This window comes from Gadus macrocephalus, chromosome 2 (assembly GCF_031168955.1).
Source record: "Gadus macrocephalus chromosome 2, ASM3116895v1".
Taxonomy (NCBI): domain Eukaryota; kingdom Metazoa; phylum Chordata; class Actinopteri; order Gadiformes; family Gadidae; genus Gadus; species Gadus macrocephalus.
In genome coordinates this window covers 19,072,382-19,090,031 of record NC_082383.1, presented here as the reverse complement: position 1 = coordinate 19,090,031, position 17,650 = coordinate 19,072,382, and the positions used below count along the sequence as shown (strand labels likewise).

Below are 17,650 nucleotides of genomic sequence, written 5' to 3'. Positions count from 1 at the left end.
GAGAGAGAGAGAGAGAGAGAGAGAGAGAGAGAGAGAGAGAGAGAGAGAGAGAGAGAGAGAGAGAGAGAGAGAGAGAGAGAGAGAGAGAGAGAGAGAGAGAGAGAGAGGAGAGAGAGAGAGAGGGGGGGGGGGGGGGGGAGCCGCCCCACAAGTTACTAACAGTGGGGTCCAGGGCCCCACAAGTTACTAACAGTGGGGCCCAGGGCCCCACAAGTTACTAACAGTGGGGTCCAGGGCCCCACAAGTTGCTAACAGTGGGGCCCTGGGCCCCACCGTTAGTAACTTTTAATGTTGCATTGTCGAAGCAATCAGTAGAGAAATACAAAAATTCAAGCGAAAAAAGCAATAGTAGGCCTATTACTACTGAGTAAATAAATTAATAAAAAGATCAATAGGGGGCACTATTTCAGTTTGTGAATTTGAGACCGGTCACGAACAAGTCACTGTCATTTAAACATGGAGCAACGGCGAACTCTAAGTGGAGCGTTGAAGCAATGAATTTATTCAGTTCAGATCATTTAACAAGCCTGGAGGTGATGCAACCCCAAAAGGACTGCTACGAATTATACTCGATTGTGGACTGCAATCTATGTTTCCAAATGTGTAGGCCTATGTAGTACTACGGCTTTTTCAGACTCTGCCCGTCAGTAATTGCGAAGGGGACCGGTCATTCTCTCTTCTGTCCAGGATAAAAAATGAACTGATGACGAAAATGTCACAAAAACGCCTCAAGGCACTTTCTCTCATGGCAATTGAGAGCGACCTTACCAATGCACTGGACTTTGATGATATCGTGGAGGATTTTGCACGGAACAGAGCCCGGAAAAAATGCATTTCATAGGTGAAATGCATTACTGTCAATTAATGTAAGGAACTGTTCGTATTGAGTTGCTTTAAGTCGTTTTTATTTGTGGTTGAAAGCTGTGCATTCGAATTCGTTCAAATCGCCAAAAATTTCATAAATTCTATATTTTTTTATCCTGTTTTGGTTAAATAAAGATGCATTTATTTGTATAATTATTGTGAGGTTGCCTTTCCTGTGCTACAAATCCAATCATCAGGTATAGGCCAATGACTTATTATCGCCAATAAGTGTGTGTGTATTCTGGGTGCGTGTGTTTATGTTGGAAGGGGGGGGGGGGGGGGGGGGGGGGGGCCTGCGGAGTCCACGTGCCCAGGGGCCCGATATGTCATAATCCGTCTATGGTGTGTGTGTGTGTGTGTGTGTGTGTGTGTGTGTGTGTGTGTGTGTGTGTGTGTGTGTGTGTGTGTGTGTGTGTGTGTGTGTGTGTGTGTGTGTGTGTGTGTGTGTGTGTGTGTGTGTGTGTGTTTGTGTGTGTGTGTGTGTGTGTTGTGTGTGTGGTCCATTCTAGCTGATAGGAGAGCCAAACCGCGTGAGGTTCACTAGACTGGTCAAGCCTCATATTCCAAACGCCGTTACTGAGTAAGAAGGTTGTTATGACCCTGGGATAAGGAAACGTGATCAGCAGGAAGTTATATGTACTATTATTTGGTTTCCGAGAAATTGCAAAAGTCTATTGTCATATTATATTACATAAATGTAACCATTACTATAAAAAGTATTTACTATTATTATTACTTTTGCTATTAGTACAACTATTATTATTATACTACTATTATAATCAATATAATAACTATTAACTATAGCAACTATTATATTATTATGCTTTTGCATAATAATATAATGCAAAATTATATTTTGCATTATACACATACACACACACAGAGACACACACACACACACGCACACACAGTCCCCTAGTGATGTCTACGGAGCGAGACTGCGCTCCGCTCGGGAGCACGACCAAAACAACCAATGACGGCGGATCCCAAGGGGGGTGGGGTTTGGAGTTCGGCTGGTTATGGTATTTTTTCCTGTAATTCCCGTTTTTTGGGGGGTCTTTCGAGGAAACGGTTGTGATTCATTGAGCTTTCTATGCAACAGCAGGCAGGCAGCTGTTGCTGTATTCAAACTTGGAAAACATTTCTGTTGCACTCATTTGTTCTTTGTAGAGAGGGGGTGTAATGGGAGGTTTGTGTGGATTAAGAGATATGTGGCAGACATGAAGGAAATAACCACTGTCCTGACATAACCCAGATCCCTATGGGTCTATTGGGTTATTATTCAAGTATGCTCTCATTTTCTATGCTTAAATTTGGTCCCACTTATATTAAATGATCAGACTCTGGAGTTTACCGGTTTCAAAAACATTTATTCAAACATGGCCTTGAATCAGGGTCTGTGTACAACTGTGTAATTTACAGACTTGTTGTTCCTACAAGACCCACAACACAGAACACTCTGTAACCAGGGGGTTAAATAAGATTGATCACCACTGCGTTTCAACATACCCCTCTGAGATTGATTACAAGTTGAGGAAAACAACATTGTGTGAGAACATCGTGATTAGAATTCGACGTCTAACGCTAAAGAGCTTGTGGTGGATTACAAAATGGCGGACAGTATAATCAAATTGATTGTATAAATGGTGAGGCACATGTGAACATTCAGGGCAAACATTTTCAAAATAAATACAAATATAAATTTATTTACAAAAAAGTCAAGGCATCATGACCAAATGTCAATTATTTACATTTATGAACATTGTATTTACAAACCCTTGATCAACACAGTCAGTTAAAGGACATTGATGGACAATTAGTCACCATAATCAGAGCTCTGTTTAGAAGCTACGTTAAAAACCTTAAAAACGTCGTAAACATCATGGCAGTGATTGTGCCTTTAACCAACTTCTGACTTCACCTGGATACACTACGTGTAACACTGTTGAAGTAAACACCTACATTTCTCTCAAACCCCTCTGATTTCCACAAAATATTTAGCTTGCAAGGCACAAAGGTGTCTCCGACATAAAGCTTTGACCAAGCAAAACACAAACTTTCCCGTCACAAAAGAGAGGACGATCTAAATGATCAACTCTCAGATCCCTCTCATCAAAACACTGGAGAGGCCACTTGGAAATGCGTAAAAAACCCAACATCGACCGGCCTTAACCCTCGTTAACCTTACGGCAGTGGCCGCTTTGCTTGTTGATGGGGGTGTGACCCAAGTGAGCAGAGATGCATGCTGGGATTTATTGCATGAGGGGGATCGTGAACCTCAAACTTCGAATTTCGAACTACGAACTTTGAGGTTCGAGGGGTGCGGTTTAAATTCAATTTAACTCCACCATGGCTAACCAACTACTGAACCAGTGTCTGAAACGGCACTGGTGAAGAGTCAATAGAGTAAAGTGTGTCGACAGACAGGCACTGCTGGGCGCTAGCCCGGTGACGGTACAGAGAGGTGCAGCACAATGAAAAGGGGGTGAATACTTGTACTCCGTCAGCACGTCCTCAAAGACGTGCCAGTTGTCGTGTCTCAGTGACTATCTGGTCATGGACCTTGGTGTGCAGACATCCCAGAGCTTTTGGTCCCTCTGATACACGTCAAGTAAACATCTGATCCTGCGCTCTGGACCTCTGCGGAGCTGCTGATGGAGATGTGTTTACCAAGCTTTAGTCAAACATTCCGCCCATATTAACTAAATAAGGATCTCTCCTAGGGGTTCAGCTGAGGTAACTGCGGTCATAGTGGCACGGGGCAGGACACTGATAAGAGGTTCGACATCACACCATATTAGTGATTGTGCTCTCGCGAGAACTCTGGATTTCCAGGGTATTATCGGCTCCAATTATCGGCTCAAGAAAATTGGTATCGGCGTACCGGTTATCGGCTAAGGCTGATGAAAAAAAATCTGTATCGTATGGGCCCTAAAAAATCTGTAGGTATCGGTCGATCCCTACACCATACCCTCTGCACCAGAGATGGCTGTTCTTACAAACAGCATATTTGCACATTTCTCACCGGACTGACGAAAGCGATCAAGAAATATTTACAATTCGTTGATTTCGGAATTCTGTGTAAAGGGGAGTAGGTGAGGAGTTCTGTTGAGTCTATGACGAGGTGGAGGTGGAGTTGGAGGTGGAGGTGGGGGGGCAGACCGGAGACATGCAGACTCATCTGATATCTCCTGGGGCAAGTTTCTGGTCCCCTGCGGTACGGTGGACTGAAATCGTCTGTACATCGGGCGTGTAACTTCATCTTCATCTTCTTCAGCTGAGTCGTGGAAAAGACCTTAAGGTAGTGTGGAAGTTTCTGTGGGCTGGCTCTCTCCACCCACGGTAGCTGTGGTCAAGAATAAAGGACTTCCTGGGCTAGCTTGGTATGCTAGCTTGTTATGCTAGCTTGGTATCCGTTTAGTTCTCGGAGAATGCCGGGTTGTCCGCCTCCTCGTCCAGACTCACAATCTGCTTCTGGTAGAAGAGGAAACAGAACTGGAGTTAGACTCGGCTCAACGTAAACAAAGAACACGAGTTAGACTGGGCAAAACATGAACGTAGAACTGGAGTTAGATTGGGCTCAACGTAAACGTAAAACTGGAGTTAGATTGGGCTCAACGTAAACGTAGAACTGGGGTTAGACTAGGTTCAACCTAAATGAAGAACTTGAGTTAGACTAGGTTCAACGTAAACAAGTTAGACTAGGCTCAACGTAAATGAAGACCCATTAGTACTAGAATCATCTGACCAGGAATAAAATCCCAGGAAAGTTCTACCATTGACCACTTTTGCCCAGGTTTAGCAATCTTCCGTCAGAAAAAGGATGGCAATAATAGTCAGTTGATACATTCAATATATCAATAATCTTCCGGGGTGTTCTATTCGAGATGGCCCTGGGACTGGGGGCTCACCGGGGGGTAGGAGTAGCCATCTGGGCTCTGGCTGCGGTAGATGTGGAGCTGATCCTCCGTGGTCTTCTGGTACACCGGGTTGTCGAAGTGGATGGTGTTGGTGTTCTTCAGGCGGAAGTTCCTCCACAACAGGAAGCTGACGAAGGCCGCCACCATGACGACCGCTGCAGCCACGAAGAACAACACGGGAAACGAGAGGGACGGACATGACTGTTAGCGGCGGTAGCTATCAGGGCGTGGCCTTATCTCTACAGGAGTAGAGATAAGGCCACGAGTAGTAGTTTGATACAATAGCTCCCAACCACAACAATATTTAAACTGAGGGAAATCACTGTGGGTTGGATAAGATACAGGTGTGGTATAGGTAAAGGTATACATATAGAATGCTGTGTGTGAATTCATGAATGCATATGTATGCATGTAAGTATATTCATCTGTCTAATGCAGATAAGAACAGGTCTGCTGCCCTTTTGTATGCCTGTGGAATATAGTGCCCCCTTCCGGCGGGCATCGATAATTTCTGTCTACAGCTGGACAATGGACTTTTACTTCAGACCTTTTTATTGAAATTGACCCGTGATGCTCATTGTCGGATCAAACAAGAGGTCCATGGACACAAGGAAAAATGGTTAAAAACTAGGGGCTGGATCGAAACACCGCCACTGGTTGGCAACCCTCCCCCCCCCCCCCCCCCCCCCCTCGAGCTATTTATACGATAACAAAGTGTCTCCATGGCCTTCCTCCTTTCTGTTACATGTCTGTTCTCATTACTATGCAAGAAAAAGAAAAATCTCAAAAAATAAAATATATATTATATGATACCATGACGTAGTTCAATATAATATATGAATATGGAAGTAATAATACGTCTGCCAATAGGAGGAACCAGATTGACCGGGGACGGAATCTGTGTAGGAGGTGTATGTATCTAGTGTTGGCGGTCTAGCCAGCGAGATCCAGCTAGATCCAGCTGGATTCAGATCGATCCAGCTAGATCCAGCTGGATTCAGATCGATCCAGCTAGATCCAGTTAGATCCAGCTAGATCCAGTTAGATCCAGCTAGATTCAGGTGGATCCAGGTAGCAGCATGGGTCTGTCGGGGACTCACCGAGCGGCAGGGCGATATAGATCGCTGTGTGGCTGGACGGAGCTGTCTCAGGTCCCATCTCATCCAGCTTCTGAAGGGAGTCCGGGAGGGGGTTCACAGGCTCCTCCCCCTGGGGGGCGGGCCCCGCGGTGTGGGGGCCCGCGGTGTGGGGGACCACCGGTTTGGGGGTGCCCCGGTCCGCCCTGGCCGTCGCGGTGCTGAAGATGAGGGCTGGCCTGGTGGGGGCTCTGTGGGTGGCGGCTGGCCTGGTGGGGGCTCTGTGGGTGGCGGCCGGCCGGGTGGGGGCTCTGTGGGTGGTGACCGGCCGGGTGGGGGGTCTGGCAGTGAGGGGCGCCGGGGTCCTGGCGGTGGTCTGGACCGCTCGGTGGGGAATGGGGGTCAAGGCTTCGCGGGTCACCAGGGGCTGAGGTGGGACGGGGGCGGCGGGCGTCGGAGAGGCTGTTGGGGTTCAAGTACCGTCAGAAAACATGGAGGATAGTTGTATATTTGAATTTGAAAATATATCTATAAAATTCTGCTGCTTAGCCTAACTTAGCTTGTCTGAGCACACAGGAGCTTACCTTAGCCTGTCTTACCTTAGCTTTGTTTAACTTAGCTTATTTTAGCCTACCTTTAGCTCACTTTAGCATAGTTAGCCTTACCCAAACTTACTTTGCCTTAACTTAAGCTTTTCCCTACCCTCCCTGACCTTATCTTATCTGACCAGGGTGTCCCTCTACCATTAAACCGTATGTTTAGCCGTAGCTGGGCGTACCTGGCACACAGCGCCTCATGTCCCGGGCCAGGGCCATGTCATCGGGGCAGGCGCAGGTGTACTTGGGGGGGTGGGGGCCCACCTGGGGGGCGGCCAGACACAGGAACTCACAGCCGCCGTTGGCCGAGCCACACCAGTCCCTGCCTGGGGGGGGGGGGGGGTTCAGGTTAGTACTCAGGACTGAATTGACTGAGGCCTGCTCATCCACTCATGGTCCAGAAAACGACCGGGTGCTATGCTTGTTTTTGCGGCATTGAGGTAACGGGTTGCTTTGACAGACTGTACTGAATGGAGCATTTAAAGGGCCCCTATTTCACCTCTGGTTGTGTCGTTGATCAGCCATTACAAGCCATTTCAAAATCCACCCATTAGTGACATCACAAGTGGAGTGAAGTCCACCCAGATGCATGATGGCATGGTTCAGCTTGACTTGACAGCCTGATTAGACTTTTAGTACATATGTTAGTACACACTTGTTAAATAAACAGCTTAAATGCCCTATACGCCTTTTAAACTTATTTAACAAGTGTTTGACCATCTGTACCCATATGACCCATTTAAAAGTACATATTGTCAACCAGTGTTTGACCCTCTGTACTAAAAGCCTCATCAAGTCAAGCTGATCTATTTAAGAAGTGTATGAACATATGTACTTAAGTCCTCCACTTGTTTAATAAACGGTTTAAAGGCCTTTAGGGCGTCGTACCGGCGGGCTGCCGGAGGTTGTGGTGCATCACGATGTCATCGGGCGAGGACAGGTGCTCCGCCACCGCTCTGACATCACTTCCTGTCAACCGGTTGACGCTGAAGATGGCGTTGTTGCTCACATCCGTCCAGAACACTCGGTCCTAGGAGACGAAAAACACGAAAACGTCCACTTAGTTCCACTTCTTTAATCCACCAGCTCTTGCCCTTCCATTGCTCAATGGCTGAGACAGATGTCTACGGCGATAGAGGCGCAGTTAGAGCAGTACTGTTTAGTGGTGGCATCCCGAGCTATTCAAATAAAACCCTGTCTGATTAATTTAATTATTTCATTATGTTGTAAGACATTTTTTTACGTGAAGCACTTCGAGTCTGCCTTGTGTATGAAAAGGGCTTTATAAATATAGTTGCCTTGCCTTGCCTTAATGCCCTGATGTAAATGTTAAGGTCGTCCCTCACCTCGAACACGGTGACACCCAGCGGGTGAGCCAGCCGCTGCTCGTCCACGAGCACAGTGCGCCGGCCCCCGCCATTGACGTCCACGCTGGACAGGGTGTGCAGCTTGGAGTCCACCCAGTAGAGGCGCTGGTTCAGAAGGTCTGGGGGAGAGGGGGGAGGAGGGAGAGTCAGTGGGGGGAGAGAGACAACAGGTAAGACCGGAATGACCTTTGCCGTTGGCCCGCAGCCTTGGCAGCCTTGGCAGGTGGTGCCTTGCTCTACCAGTTGAGCAAGACCGGGCCTTGAACCCCTAACCCTGACAGTGATGGTGCCTTGCTGGGCATTGAACCCATGTCGACTGTCTGCCTACCCAGGGTGATGCCGTTGGGCCAGATGATGTTGTCCGTGACCAACGCGACGCGGTCCCCTCCGTTCAGTCCGGCCTTCTCGATTTTCGCCGGAGTGCCCCAGTCTGTCCAGTACAGGAAGCTGGAACACAACGACAGGATGTTAAGGGAGGGAGAGAGGGAGGGAGAGACAGAGAGGGGGGGAGGGAGGGAGGGAGAGACAGAGAGGGAGGGAGGGAGGGAGGGAGGGAGGGAGGGAGGGAGAGGGAGAGAGAGGGAGCGAGGGAGGGTGGGAGGGAGAGAGAGAGAGGGACAGAGGGAGGGAGGGAGAGAGGGAGGGAGGGTTGGAGGGAGGGTTGGAGCGGAGGGAGGGAGGAAGCGTTGGAGGGAGGGAGGGAGGGAGAGAGGGAGGGAAGGAGGGATGGATAGAGGAAAGAGAGAGAGGGAGGGAGAGAGGGAGGGAGAGAGAGAGAGGGAGGCATAGGGTAAAAGCACTACTGGAAGGTTCCAGTCCCTCCGCTGACCCCCTGGGGGTTACCGGGTCTTACTTGTGGACGGGGTCGACCACGATGGCGCGCGGCCGGGACAGGTCCTGGCGGATCAGGGTTTTGCGGCGGCTGCCGTCGACGGTTGCCACGGAGATGGTGCTGTGCATGCCGTCTGTCCAGTACAGGTTGCCGTGGACCCAGTCCACGGCGATGCCCTCGGGGGCGCCGATGCCGTCGCCGATGACGACATGTTGCTGCGTGGCGTTGGCAGCCGCGTCCATGGCAGCGCTGGGAGAAGAAACAACAACCACAGGTGAGTTCTCTCTGTGACTGGGCTCCAAAAAGGTCAAAGACTCCATGTGGGGTCACAACTCCGAGGATGCGCTGGTTACTAGCTTCTGATCTGTTACATGATGTGGTGCCGGCTAACTACTAGACTGTACATTATGCACTATCCCACCCTATTATTTATACCAAACTTAACTTATATTACACTATATGGCAAATAATATTCGAACTGCGCGTTAATTGCTCTTCTGCACATCTGTTTAAATCTCCAACTCCATTTTGTTGACTGTACTTGACAATACACTTGAATCTGATCTGATCTGATCCAACTAGCTTCTGAGCTGTCACACGTCGTAGCTCTGGCTAACTAGCAGCTCCTGATCTCGAACATGTCGTAGCGCTGGCTGACCTGTAGATGGTCTTCTCGGAGATGTCGGACCAGAAGACGCGGTTGGAGGCGATGTGGAGGTCCAGGGTGACGGCGTTTTTCAGCCGGGGGACGACCCGCGTGTACTCGCTCTTGTCCAGGGTCATCCTGCGGACCTCGTGGCGGTTGGTGAACAGCAGGTAGGCCACGTTGCCTGATGAGCCGCAGGACGGGAGGTTAGCAAGAAGCGTGGTTAGCACCTAGCATTGTTAGCACCTAGCGCAGTTCGCGCCTAGCCCGGTTAGCAGCTAACACAGGTAGCACCAAACCCATTTAGCGCCTAGCCCAGTTAGCAGCTATCACAGGTAGCACCTAGCCCAGTTATCACCTAGCCTAGTTTGCAGCTAGCACGGGTAGCACCTAGCATCATCTTCAATTAGCTGAGACCTTTCTGAGATATTTTCCTTAATGTAGTTAATCTTATCATAATGTATATTCTTAACAACTAACCAATAGCGAACTACCACACTTTTGAGAGCAATGTATTTGGTGACCCGTTGGATGATGATCGTTGTGACGATCTCTGTGTGCAGTGTTTACCGATGGCTTTGCAGGCCTTGGTGCTGGGCTCCAACTGGTAGCCCTCCCTGCAGTCACACTTGTAGCCGCCGATCTGGTTGACGCAGATCTGGCTGCAGGTGTCCGGGTCCGCGCACTCGTCTATATCTACAGGGATAGATCACAGGAACACTGTGAGACTGGACCACAGAAACACAGTGAACATGCGCAACCAAACAACTTCCTCATGGTGGCCAGTGGGGGAAAGGTACTATCACCCAATGCTCCACTAGTATGAAATACCCCAGTAAATACTGCAGTAAAGTACCCTCAGAAAAATGCAAAAGTTGAGGATTTGATATTTGAAAGTATTCAAATTGAGCAAAAATACTAGTATTAATAGTACTAGTATAAAAAGAAAGCTGCAAAAAAGGAGACGAGGTGAGGTGAAGTGAGGGTTAGGTGGGTGAGGGGGGGGGGGGGATTTGAATTTGAAATCCCTGGTCTCGTGTTGTATAGTGTAGTCTGGGACAACGCATGCAAGTGTTCTAGACATGTGAAGGTCTGCAACACGAGTGTGGCCAGGACACCGCTGCCCGTGCCTGTCTCCGTGCAGATGCACCAGCGTGTGTGTTGGGCCGTACCTCCGCAGCGCCTGGCGTCCAGCAGCCCGTAGCCGGCGGGACAGAGGCAGGCATGGCCGACCCGCAGGTCCTGACAGGCGTGGCTGCAGCCGCCGTTGTTGCGCTGACACTCGTTGGTACCTGGGGGCAGAACACAGCGTCACACGTTGATCTATCGTTTACCTCCTTTCTCTCCCTCCCAACCCTCCCTCCTTTTCTCTCTCCCTCCCTCCCTCCCTCCCTCCCTCCCTCCCTCCCTCTGCTCCCTCGTCAGAGGGGGACCGCCGTTTCAAACTCACCGCATTCAATCACGGGCTCGTCCGACCAATCCCGGCAGTCGTTGTGGCCGTCACAGGTGCGCTCCATGTTGATGCACTCGCCGCTGCGACACTTGAAGTGGGAGGGGGCTTCACAGCGGGAGGCTGGGGGGGGGAGACAGAGACCGGCCCTCAGCGTCAAACACTTCATCAGAGGAGGAGGAAAACCGTGGTGGGGGAGGTGGAGGGAGGGGGGAGGGAGGGCGCGAGGGATGGAGGGAGGGAGGGAGGGAGGGAGGGAGAGAGGGAGAAAGGGAGGGCCGTAGAGAGGGAGGGAGAGAGAAAGAGAGAGGTAGGGAGGGCGGGAGAGAGGGAGGGAGGGATGGAGGGTAGGAGGGAGGGAGAGAGGGAGGGAGGGAGGGAGGGAGGGAGGACGGTCTGAGAGAAGGAGGGAGGGAGGAAGGGAGAGTGGGGGGGTTTGAGAGAGGGAGGGAGGTCTGAGAGTGGGAGGGAGGGAGGGAGGGAAGGAGGGAGGGAGGGAGGATCTGAGGGAGCAAGTGAGGGTGTGAGGGAAGTGTCTGTACCGTTGACGCAGCCCATCTCGTCGCTCATGTCCCTGCAGTCGTACTGCTGGTTGCACTGCTGGCTGCCATGGATACAGGAGCCGTCACCGCACTCAAACTGGTCCGGGCGGCAGGTGGTGTGAGCTGTCCACGGCGGGGGGGGGGGGGGGGTGAGACATCAGTCACAGAGCACCACACCCAGAACACAACGCACAAGGGTGTATTGTTAGGGTCGTAAGGGGCGGCATAACCCCAATAAGAGGAAGTCACCCTAAACAAGGAAGTCACCCTAAGAGAGGATGTCACCCTAAGAGAGGAGGTCACCCTAAGAGGGGGTCACCCTAAGAGAGGAGGTCACCCTAAAGAGGAAGTCACCCTAAAGAGGAGGTCACCCTAAGAGAGGAGGTCACCCTAAAAGAGGAGGTCACCCTAAAAGAGGAGGTCACCCTAAAGACCGGGTCACTCACTGCAGTCGGCCTCGTCCGAGCGGTCCTTGCAGTCCGCGCCCCCGTCACACCTCCAGCTCTCGTGGATGCACTCCCCATCGCCGCAGCGGTACTCCAGGGGGGCGCAGGCCGCGCGGCCGGCCCCCGCCGCCGGGGCCGCGCACCCCCACTCGTCGGAGCTGTCGGAGCAGTCGGCGTCGCCGTCGCAGGCCCAGATCCTCGGCAGGCAGACGCTGTTGTTGCAGCGGAAGGAGGAGGGGCTGCAGGTGAGCGGGGGGCAGGCGGCCTCGTCACTGCCGTCGTCGCAGTCGGCGTCGTGGTCGCACACGAAGCTGCCGGACACGCACTGCCCGCTGGCGCAGAGGAACTCGCTGGCGGAGCAGCTCCTCACCGCTGGGGGGGGGGGGGGAGGGGGGGGTTAGTTTATAAAGCAGAGAAGGGAGATGAAGTAGTACAGAGGGGATTATACAGTAGTTTTTAGCTATTATAACTTCCTTAACCATCTCTACCAGATGGTCTATACGCAGCCAAAAAAAGTTTGGAGATTATATTCTAACTATGTGCTCTCTTATTATTCAACTATCAACCATCTTTTGCTCCGTCTTGGTTCTGGCTGGACAGGGGGAGCGTTCGGGGCCAAGATGGCCGCCGTGTTCAGGGCCAAGATGGCCACCGTGTTCAGGGCCAAGATGGCCACCGTGTTCAGGGCCAAGATGGCCGCCGTGTTCGGGGCCATGAAATAAACAGCGTCTCACCACAGCCCTCCTCGTCCGCGGCATTCTCGCAGTCTGCCTTGCCGTCGCAGTGCCAGGACTTGGGGATGCACTCGACGGCACGACTGCCACAGCTGAACTCTGAGGGGGCGCAGGTCCGCGACACTGGAGGAGGAGAGGGGAGAGAGGAGGGAGGAGAGAGGAGAGAGGAGAGAGGAGATAGGAGAGAGGAGAGAGGAGGGAGGAGAGAGGAGAGAGGAGAGAGGAGATTGGAGGGAGGAAAGAGGAGAGAGGAGAGACGGTCGAGAAATCGGCTTAGCTCAGGGGGTAGAGCAGGTTGACTTGTAACCCCGGCTCCTCCTAGCGATTGCCAAGATGTCCCTCACCCATGCCTCACCCTGACTGCTCCTGACGAGCCGGCTGTCGCCTTCGTGGCTGACTTTGCCGTCGGTTTGTAAGGGTGTATGATCTGTTCCGCGTCTGCTAAATGTAGAATCTAACTTTATCGTGTTCTTCTCAGTCCGATGTTTGTTGTGGTGTCTGCGGCGCGGCTCTCGTTCCCGTGGTGCTTCACTGTGTGAGTCGCAGCGACAGACTAGACGTGGGCGTGGCCCGGTACTCACTGCAGATTCCCATGAGCTCGTCGCTGCCGTCGCCGCAGTCGTTGGCGCCGTCACACACCCAACGGGACGAGATGCACACCCCCGTCCCACACTGGAAATCGGAGGAGCTGCACGGGGCCAGCGCACCTGGACACACGAACGCATGAAGGCAGGAAGACATTAATGCATGAACACATGACTACATCAACAAATGAATGCATGAAGACATGAACGCATGAACGCGTGAACACGTGAAGACGTGAACGCATGAACACTTGAATACATCAACACATGAATACATGAACGCACGAACACATGCACACGTGAAGACGTGAACGCATGAACACATGAACACATGGACACATGAACGCATGGACACATGAAGACGTTAACAAGTGAACACGTGGGCGCATGAACACATGAGCAAACATGACAGCCGGGCCACACCCATTCACTCCCTTATCGTTCTCAGGGATCAGAAAAACAACGACCCTCGACCCTTCAGGACACACCCATCGTCGGTGGAACAAAGACCCTAACCTTCACTGAGAGCCCCCCCTGAACAACCCTACAACCCCCCCCCCTCCCCCCCCCCCCCCCACCCACCCAACAACCTTTCTTATGCTCTCTAATGCAAAGACCCACCCAGCTTGATGGACCAATATGAACGTCGCACCCCACCCCTCCCTCATCCAACCTCCCCCCTAGTCCCTCCCTCACCCCCTCCGTCACCCCACCCCAGACAGAGGGCCGTTGCGGGGCCCCTGGGGACGGGGCCGGAACCCAAGACACACACACATGCTCCTGACAGCTCCTGGGGGAGGGAGGAGGGAGGAGGGAGGAGGGGGGGCGAGCCCATTGGTCGAGAGGACCCAACCGACCGTGACCATGACTGACTGGTGAGAGGTCAGGGGTCAGAAAGTCCTGATAGTAGATGGTGCATGTCTGCAGCACATGTTGTGTGTGTCACATGTTTGTGTGTGTGCCACGTGTATGTGTGTGTGTGTGTGTGTGTGTGTGTGTGTGTGTGTGTGTGTGTGTGTGTGTGTGTGTGTGTGTGTGTGGTTCCTCTAAGACTTTCCTTGTTTGATTGCTTGTAGATGCTTTCATATTCATCTTCAAAATCCCTTTTTAATTGTTATTATTTTGTCCAGTAAATCTGCTGTTAAACCCCCATTTCTGTTATTATATTATTTATAAATAGTACCCTAGGCTTAATCTCATCTAAACCAGGAATGCACATCAAGGTTATTGTAAAAATAATAAACACCAAAAGCTAAACAACACAAAGTTAAACATGTTGTTTATGACTCTAATTATGTCCATATAGAGACGAAAAAGCGTTGGATTGCAAAGCCATCGTCTCTGATCCTCATGAATGATTAAGGGGCTCGCTTTCCTTTGTTTTATACCGAGCTGCTTTCCTCGAAAGACACGAGAACCAAGAACAACACAAAGAAAAACAAACGCGCACCAGTCTTCCACTAAACGAGCCGATCACCGTTTCCAGGATAAGGGATTAGTGGAAGACAAACACACACACACACATGGACATAGAACACACATTCACATACAAACACAAAGATACATACACAAACACACGTACACATAAACACACGCACATATACACACACACACACACACACAAAGACACACAAACATACACACACGCACACACAAACACAGTGTGTTCAAGTGGAACAGTGGACGAACAGAGAGAGGATGATAAGTTATTGATTGACCGTCAGAACCAGCAGATAGGTGTGGGAGGCTACTGGTGTTTATGGCTTCGCTGGTGAACAGCTTTTTTAATGTACATGTACATGTTAACCTTACAAGCCAATACAATTATTTTTATCAATCAAATTGAGAGAGACAGAGAGAGAGAGAGAGAGCGGGAGCGAGAGCGAGAGCGAGAGAGAGAGAGAGAGAGAGAGAGAGAGAGAGAGAGAGAGAGAGTGTGTGTGTGGTTAATCGATTTGCCGATCATTCCTCAGAAGACAAGGTGACAGGAGACCGATCCGATATTTCCTCATAAATCAAAAATTCTTCCATCAGAGCTCTGATCTCACAGACATTTAGCTCCTTCACTTGTTTTGATCCTCTCTACTCCTCTATTGTCAAGTGTCAAATACCTCTGACCACCACGCTGCGGTCCTGAGTGTGTGTGTGTGTGTGTGGGTTTGTGTGTGTGTGTGTGTGTGTGTGTGTGTGTGTGTGTGTGTGTGTGTGTGTGTGTGTGTGTGTGGTGTGTGTGTGTGTGTGTGTGTGTGTGTGTGTGTGTGTGTGTGTGTGTGTGTGTGTGTGTGTGTGTGGTGGGATGGGCACTGGTCCCAACACGCCTCTGACCGAACCAACCAGCTCACATCTTGAAGTGACTCAGGGGACGTTTGGATGGAGGGACTGAGGAATGTGGTTTAAGATAAACAGACGAAGGAGGAGCCGTTTGGACGCAGAACTGAGAGGGTATGTGTGTGTGTGTGTGTGTGTGTGTGTGTGTGTGTGTGTGTGTGTGTGTGTGTGTGTGTGTGTGTGTGTGTGTGTGTGTGTGTGTGAGTGTGGGGGGGGGGGGGAGGACCCATCAACCGTGACGTCATCTGCAGAAGAACGCATGCCGAGACCAGTCTTGGGGTGTGGTAAACCTCTCAAGGTGGAGGAGGAGGTGGAGGAATGAATCCACCTGTTTTCATGTTATATAACAAATCCATTCCGGTTCCAATAATTCGTTAGTAACGCTGCTATTACAAATACTACGCGCAGAATACATCAAAGACGCGCAGAGGAGGACGCATCGACAGAGTTTCCTCGAAACACGGGTCAGAAGGGGGGGGGGGGCACATTCCTCGCATCCCATTGGCTGGCGCTCCCCCCCGTGAAACTCGAACCCCAACAAATGAAAAGCAACCGGGTTCAAGTCCTTCGGATGCCCCGCGAGATTGAAATCAAAGAAAGAGTCCTGCCATTCTCATTAAAGAAGAGAATTCAGTCAGTGCAGGTCTTAATATTGCATGTTATTAAAATATTATTGATCACTATAAATTCACAATTAATTGTGCGTGTTTACTTTCCGCAGAGCAGAGGAGAGAAAGGAGCGGGTTTGAACTACATTGGGGGTATAATTGCCCCCTCCCCCATCCGCGGCATCCGGTGCTGTCAAAGTGGGCAATAACCCATCGAAAGTGAGACGTTTAAAATAACATTTAAGATAAGCTCTTATATAAATTAATCTAATAATACACAATAATGCACATGCACAAGGGCAAAACAGTAGGCTCCCATGGTATTAGATTCAAACGGCATTAACAGCACAAAACAAAAATTATCACTAACTGATTAAATAAATCACGTGAACGATATGAGACATGAAATAAAAGTAAAAGTACTTACATGTCTGAGTGTAAAAGTATACGAGGAGCACCAGTGACACGCACTGTATCCGTCCCATAACTGACGCAATCATGCACACCTCGTTTACACTTCAGTCAAGGTGCAACAATCTCTAAAAATAAAATAAAATAATATAATAACTCTGTGTCTGTCTACTGTACGTTCTACCTTTAGTATCTACAGTGGTTGGGTTCAGCTCTCAGGTCTCAGTGTGGGTGGTGACTGTAGGGATGCTCCTCAGATTCTAATGTTTGGCAACAAGGCTCACGGCCAATTTCAATGTGGTCCAGCGGGGGGCGGGCCCTATAGTGGGGGCGGGGCCTATAGTGGGGCGGGGCCTATAGTGGTGTGATTCCCGAGAAGAACGGTCACAATTGAGAGGGCGTGGCCTGCAAGGATGGGTCTTAGGACCCTGGGTGGGTTAACCCTTTGTGTAAACTGGGAGACAAGACCCCTGTGTGTGTGTGTGTGTGTGTGTGTGTGTGTGTGTGTGTGTGTGTGTGTGTGTGTGTGTGTGTGTGTGTGTGTGTGTGTGTGTGTGTGTGTGTGTGTGTGTGGGATGAACTTGGCCTCGCGCCCATTGCGGCAGGTGTGAAGTGTTCTAATCCTTAATAAATCTTCCAGTTGGCTGAGATGCGACCTCTAATTGACGCGTTTGAATGTGGCTCTGATCTGCTACTGTTGCAATAACATCCAAGAGCGCCAATGCGGTTATGGTTGATTGTAGGCTTTTTGTTTTCATATTTTTCATATAGAAAAATTCTATTTTTGTTTTGAATATAATTGTCTTTTTTGGGGGCTTTGGTAGTTCTTAGATATACCAAAATCAAATATGTCATTGTTATAAATATGATTAATAATGTTATTAATAATAATAATAATAATAATAATAATAATACATTTAATTTAGAGGCGCCTTTCAAGACACCCAAGGTCACCTTACAGAGCATATTATTATTATTACTATTATTATTATTATTATTATTATTATTATTATTATTATTATTATTATTATTATTATTATTATCAGTTAACTGTTTCTCAACTGATGAAGGCTAACCAACGTGGACTTTAACCGTGACCATAAACTCCAACAGACGGCTGGTCGGGCCATGCACGTGCTCGTCTCCCGCCCCCGGAGATCCACGAACTGATGAAGTTCAGAGAATCCCGATGTTTTCTCCCGCCCTCCACCCTGAAGGACCTCCTCCTCATCCTAGCGGACAGCGG

General features: G+C 50.0%; 1 protein-coding gene across 1 annotated transcript; it reads right to left on the bottom strand.

Annotated features, from left to right (window-relative positions):
• Positions 1-2,213: 2,213 nt before the first annotated feature.
• Positions 2,214-16,572, bottom strand: ldlra (low density lipoprotein receptor a). Its single transcript, XM_060044371.1, has 17 exons — positions 16,421-16,572; positions 13,055-13,180; positions 12,474-12,596; positions 11,740-12,111; positions 11,294-11,416; positions 10,752-10,874; positions 10,474-10,593; positions 9,872-9,997; positions 9,314-9,485; positions 8,677-8,904; positions 8,152-8,270; positions 7,803-7,942; positions 7,345-7,486; positions 6,639-6,782; positions 5,885-6,322; positions 4,776-4,939; positions 2,214-4,338 (listed from the first exon to the last, which is right to left on the bottom strand). Exons 1-17 carry the CDS (start codon positions 16,491-16,493, stop codon positions 4,282-4,284), a joined length of 2,790 nt encoding a protein of 929 aa, XP_059900354.1. The 5' UTR covers positions 16,494-16,572; the 3' UTR covers positions 2,214-4,281.
• Between the last annotated feature and the right edge of the window lie 1,078 nt (positions 16,573-17,650).

Bases quoted from the DNA above. Each gene is read 5' to 3' on its own strand.
- ldlra (XM_060044371.1), bottom strand. From the start codon at position 16,493: ATGATTGCGTCAGTTATGGGACGGATACAGTGCGTGTCACTGGTGCTC. The intron at 11,417-11,739 runs GTGAGTGACCCG...CGCCGTGGACAG, and splicing joins CTCGGACGAGGCCGACTGCA to CTCACACCACCTGCCGCCCG. The intron at 10,875-11,293 runs GTACAGACACTT...TCCCCCCCCCAG, and splicing joins CGAGATGGGCTGCGTCAACG to CCTCCCGCTGTGAAGCCCCC.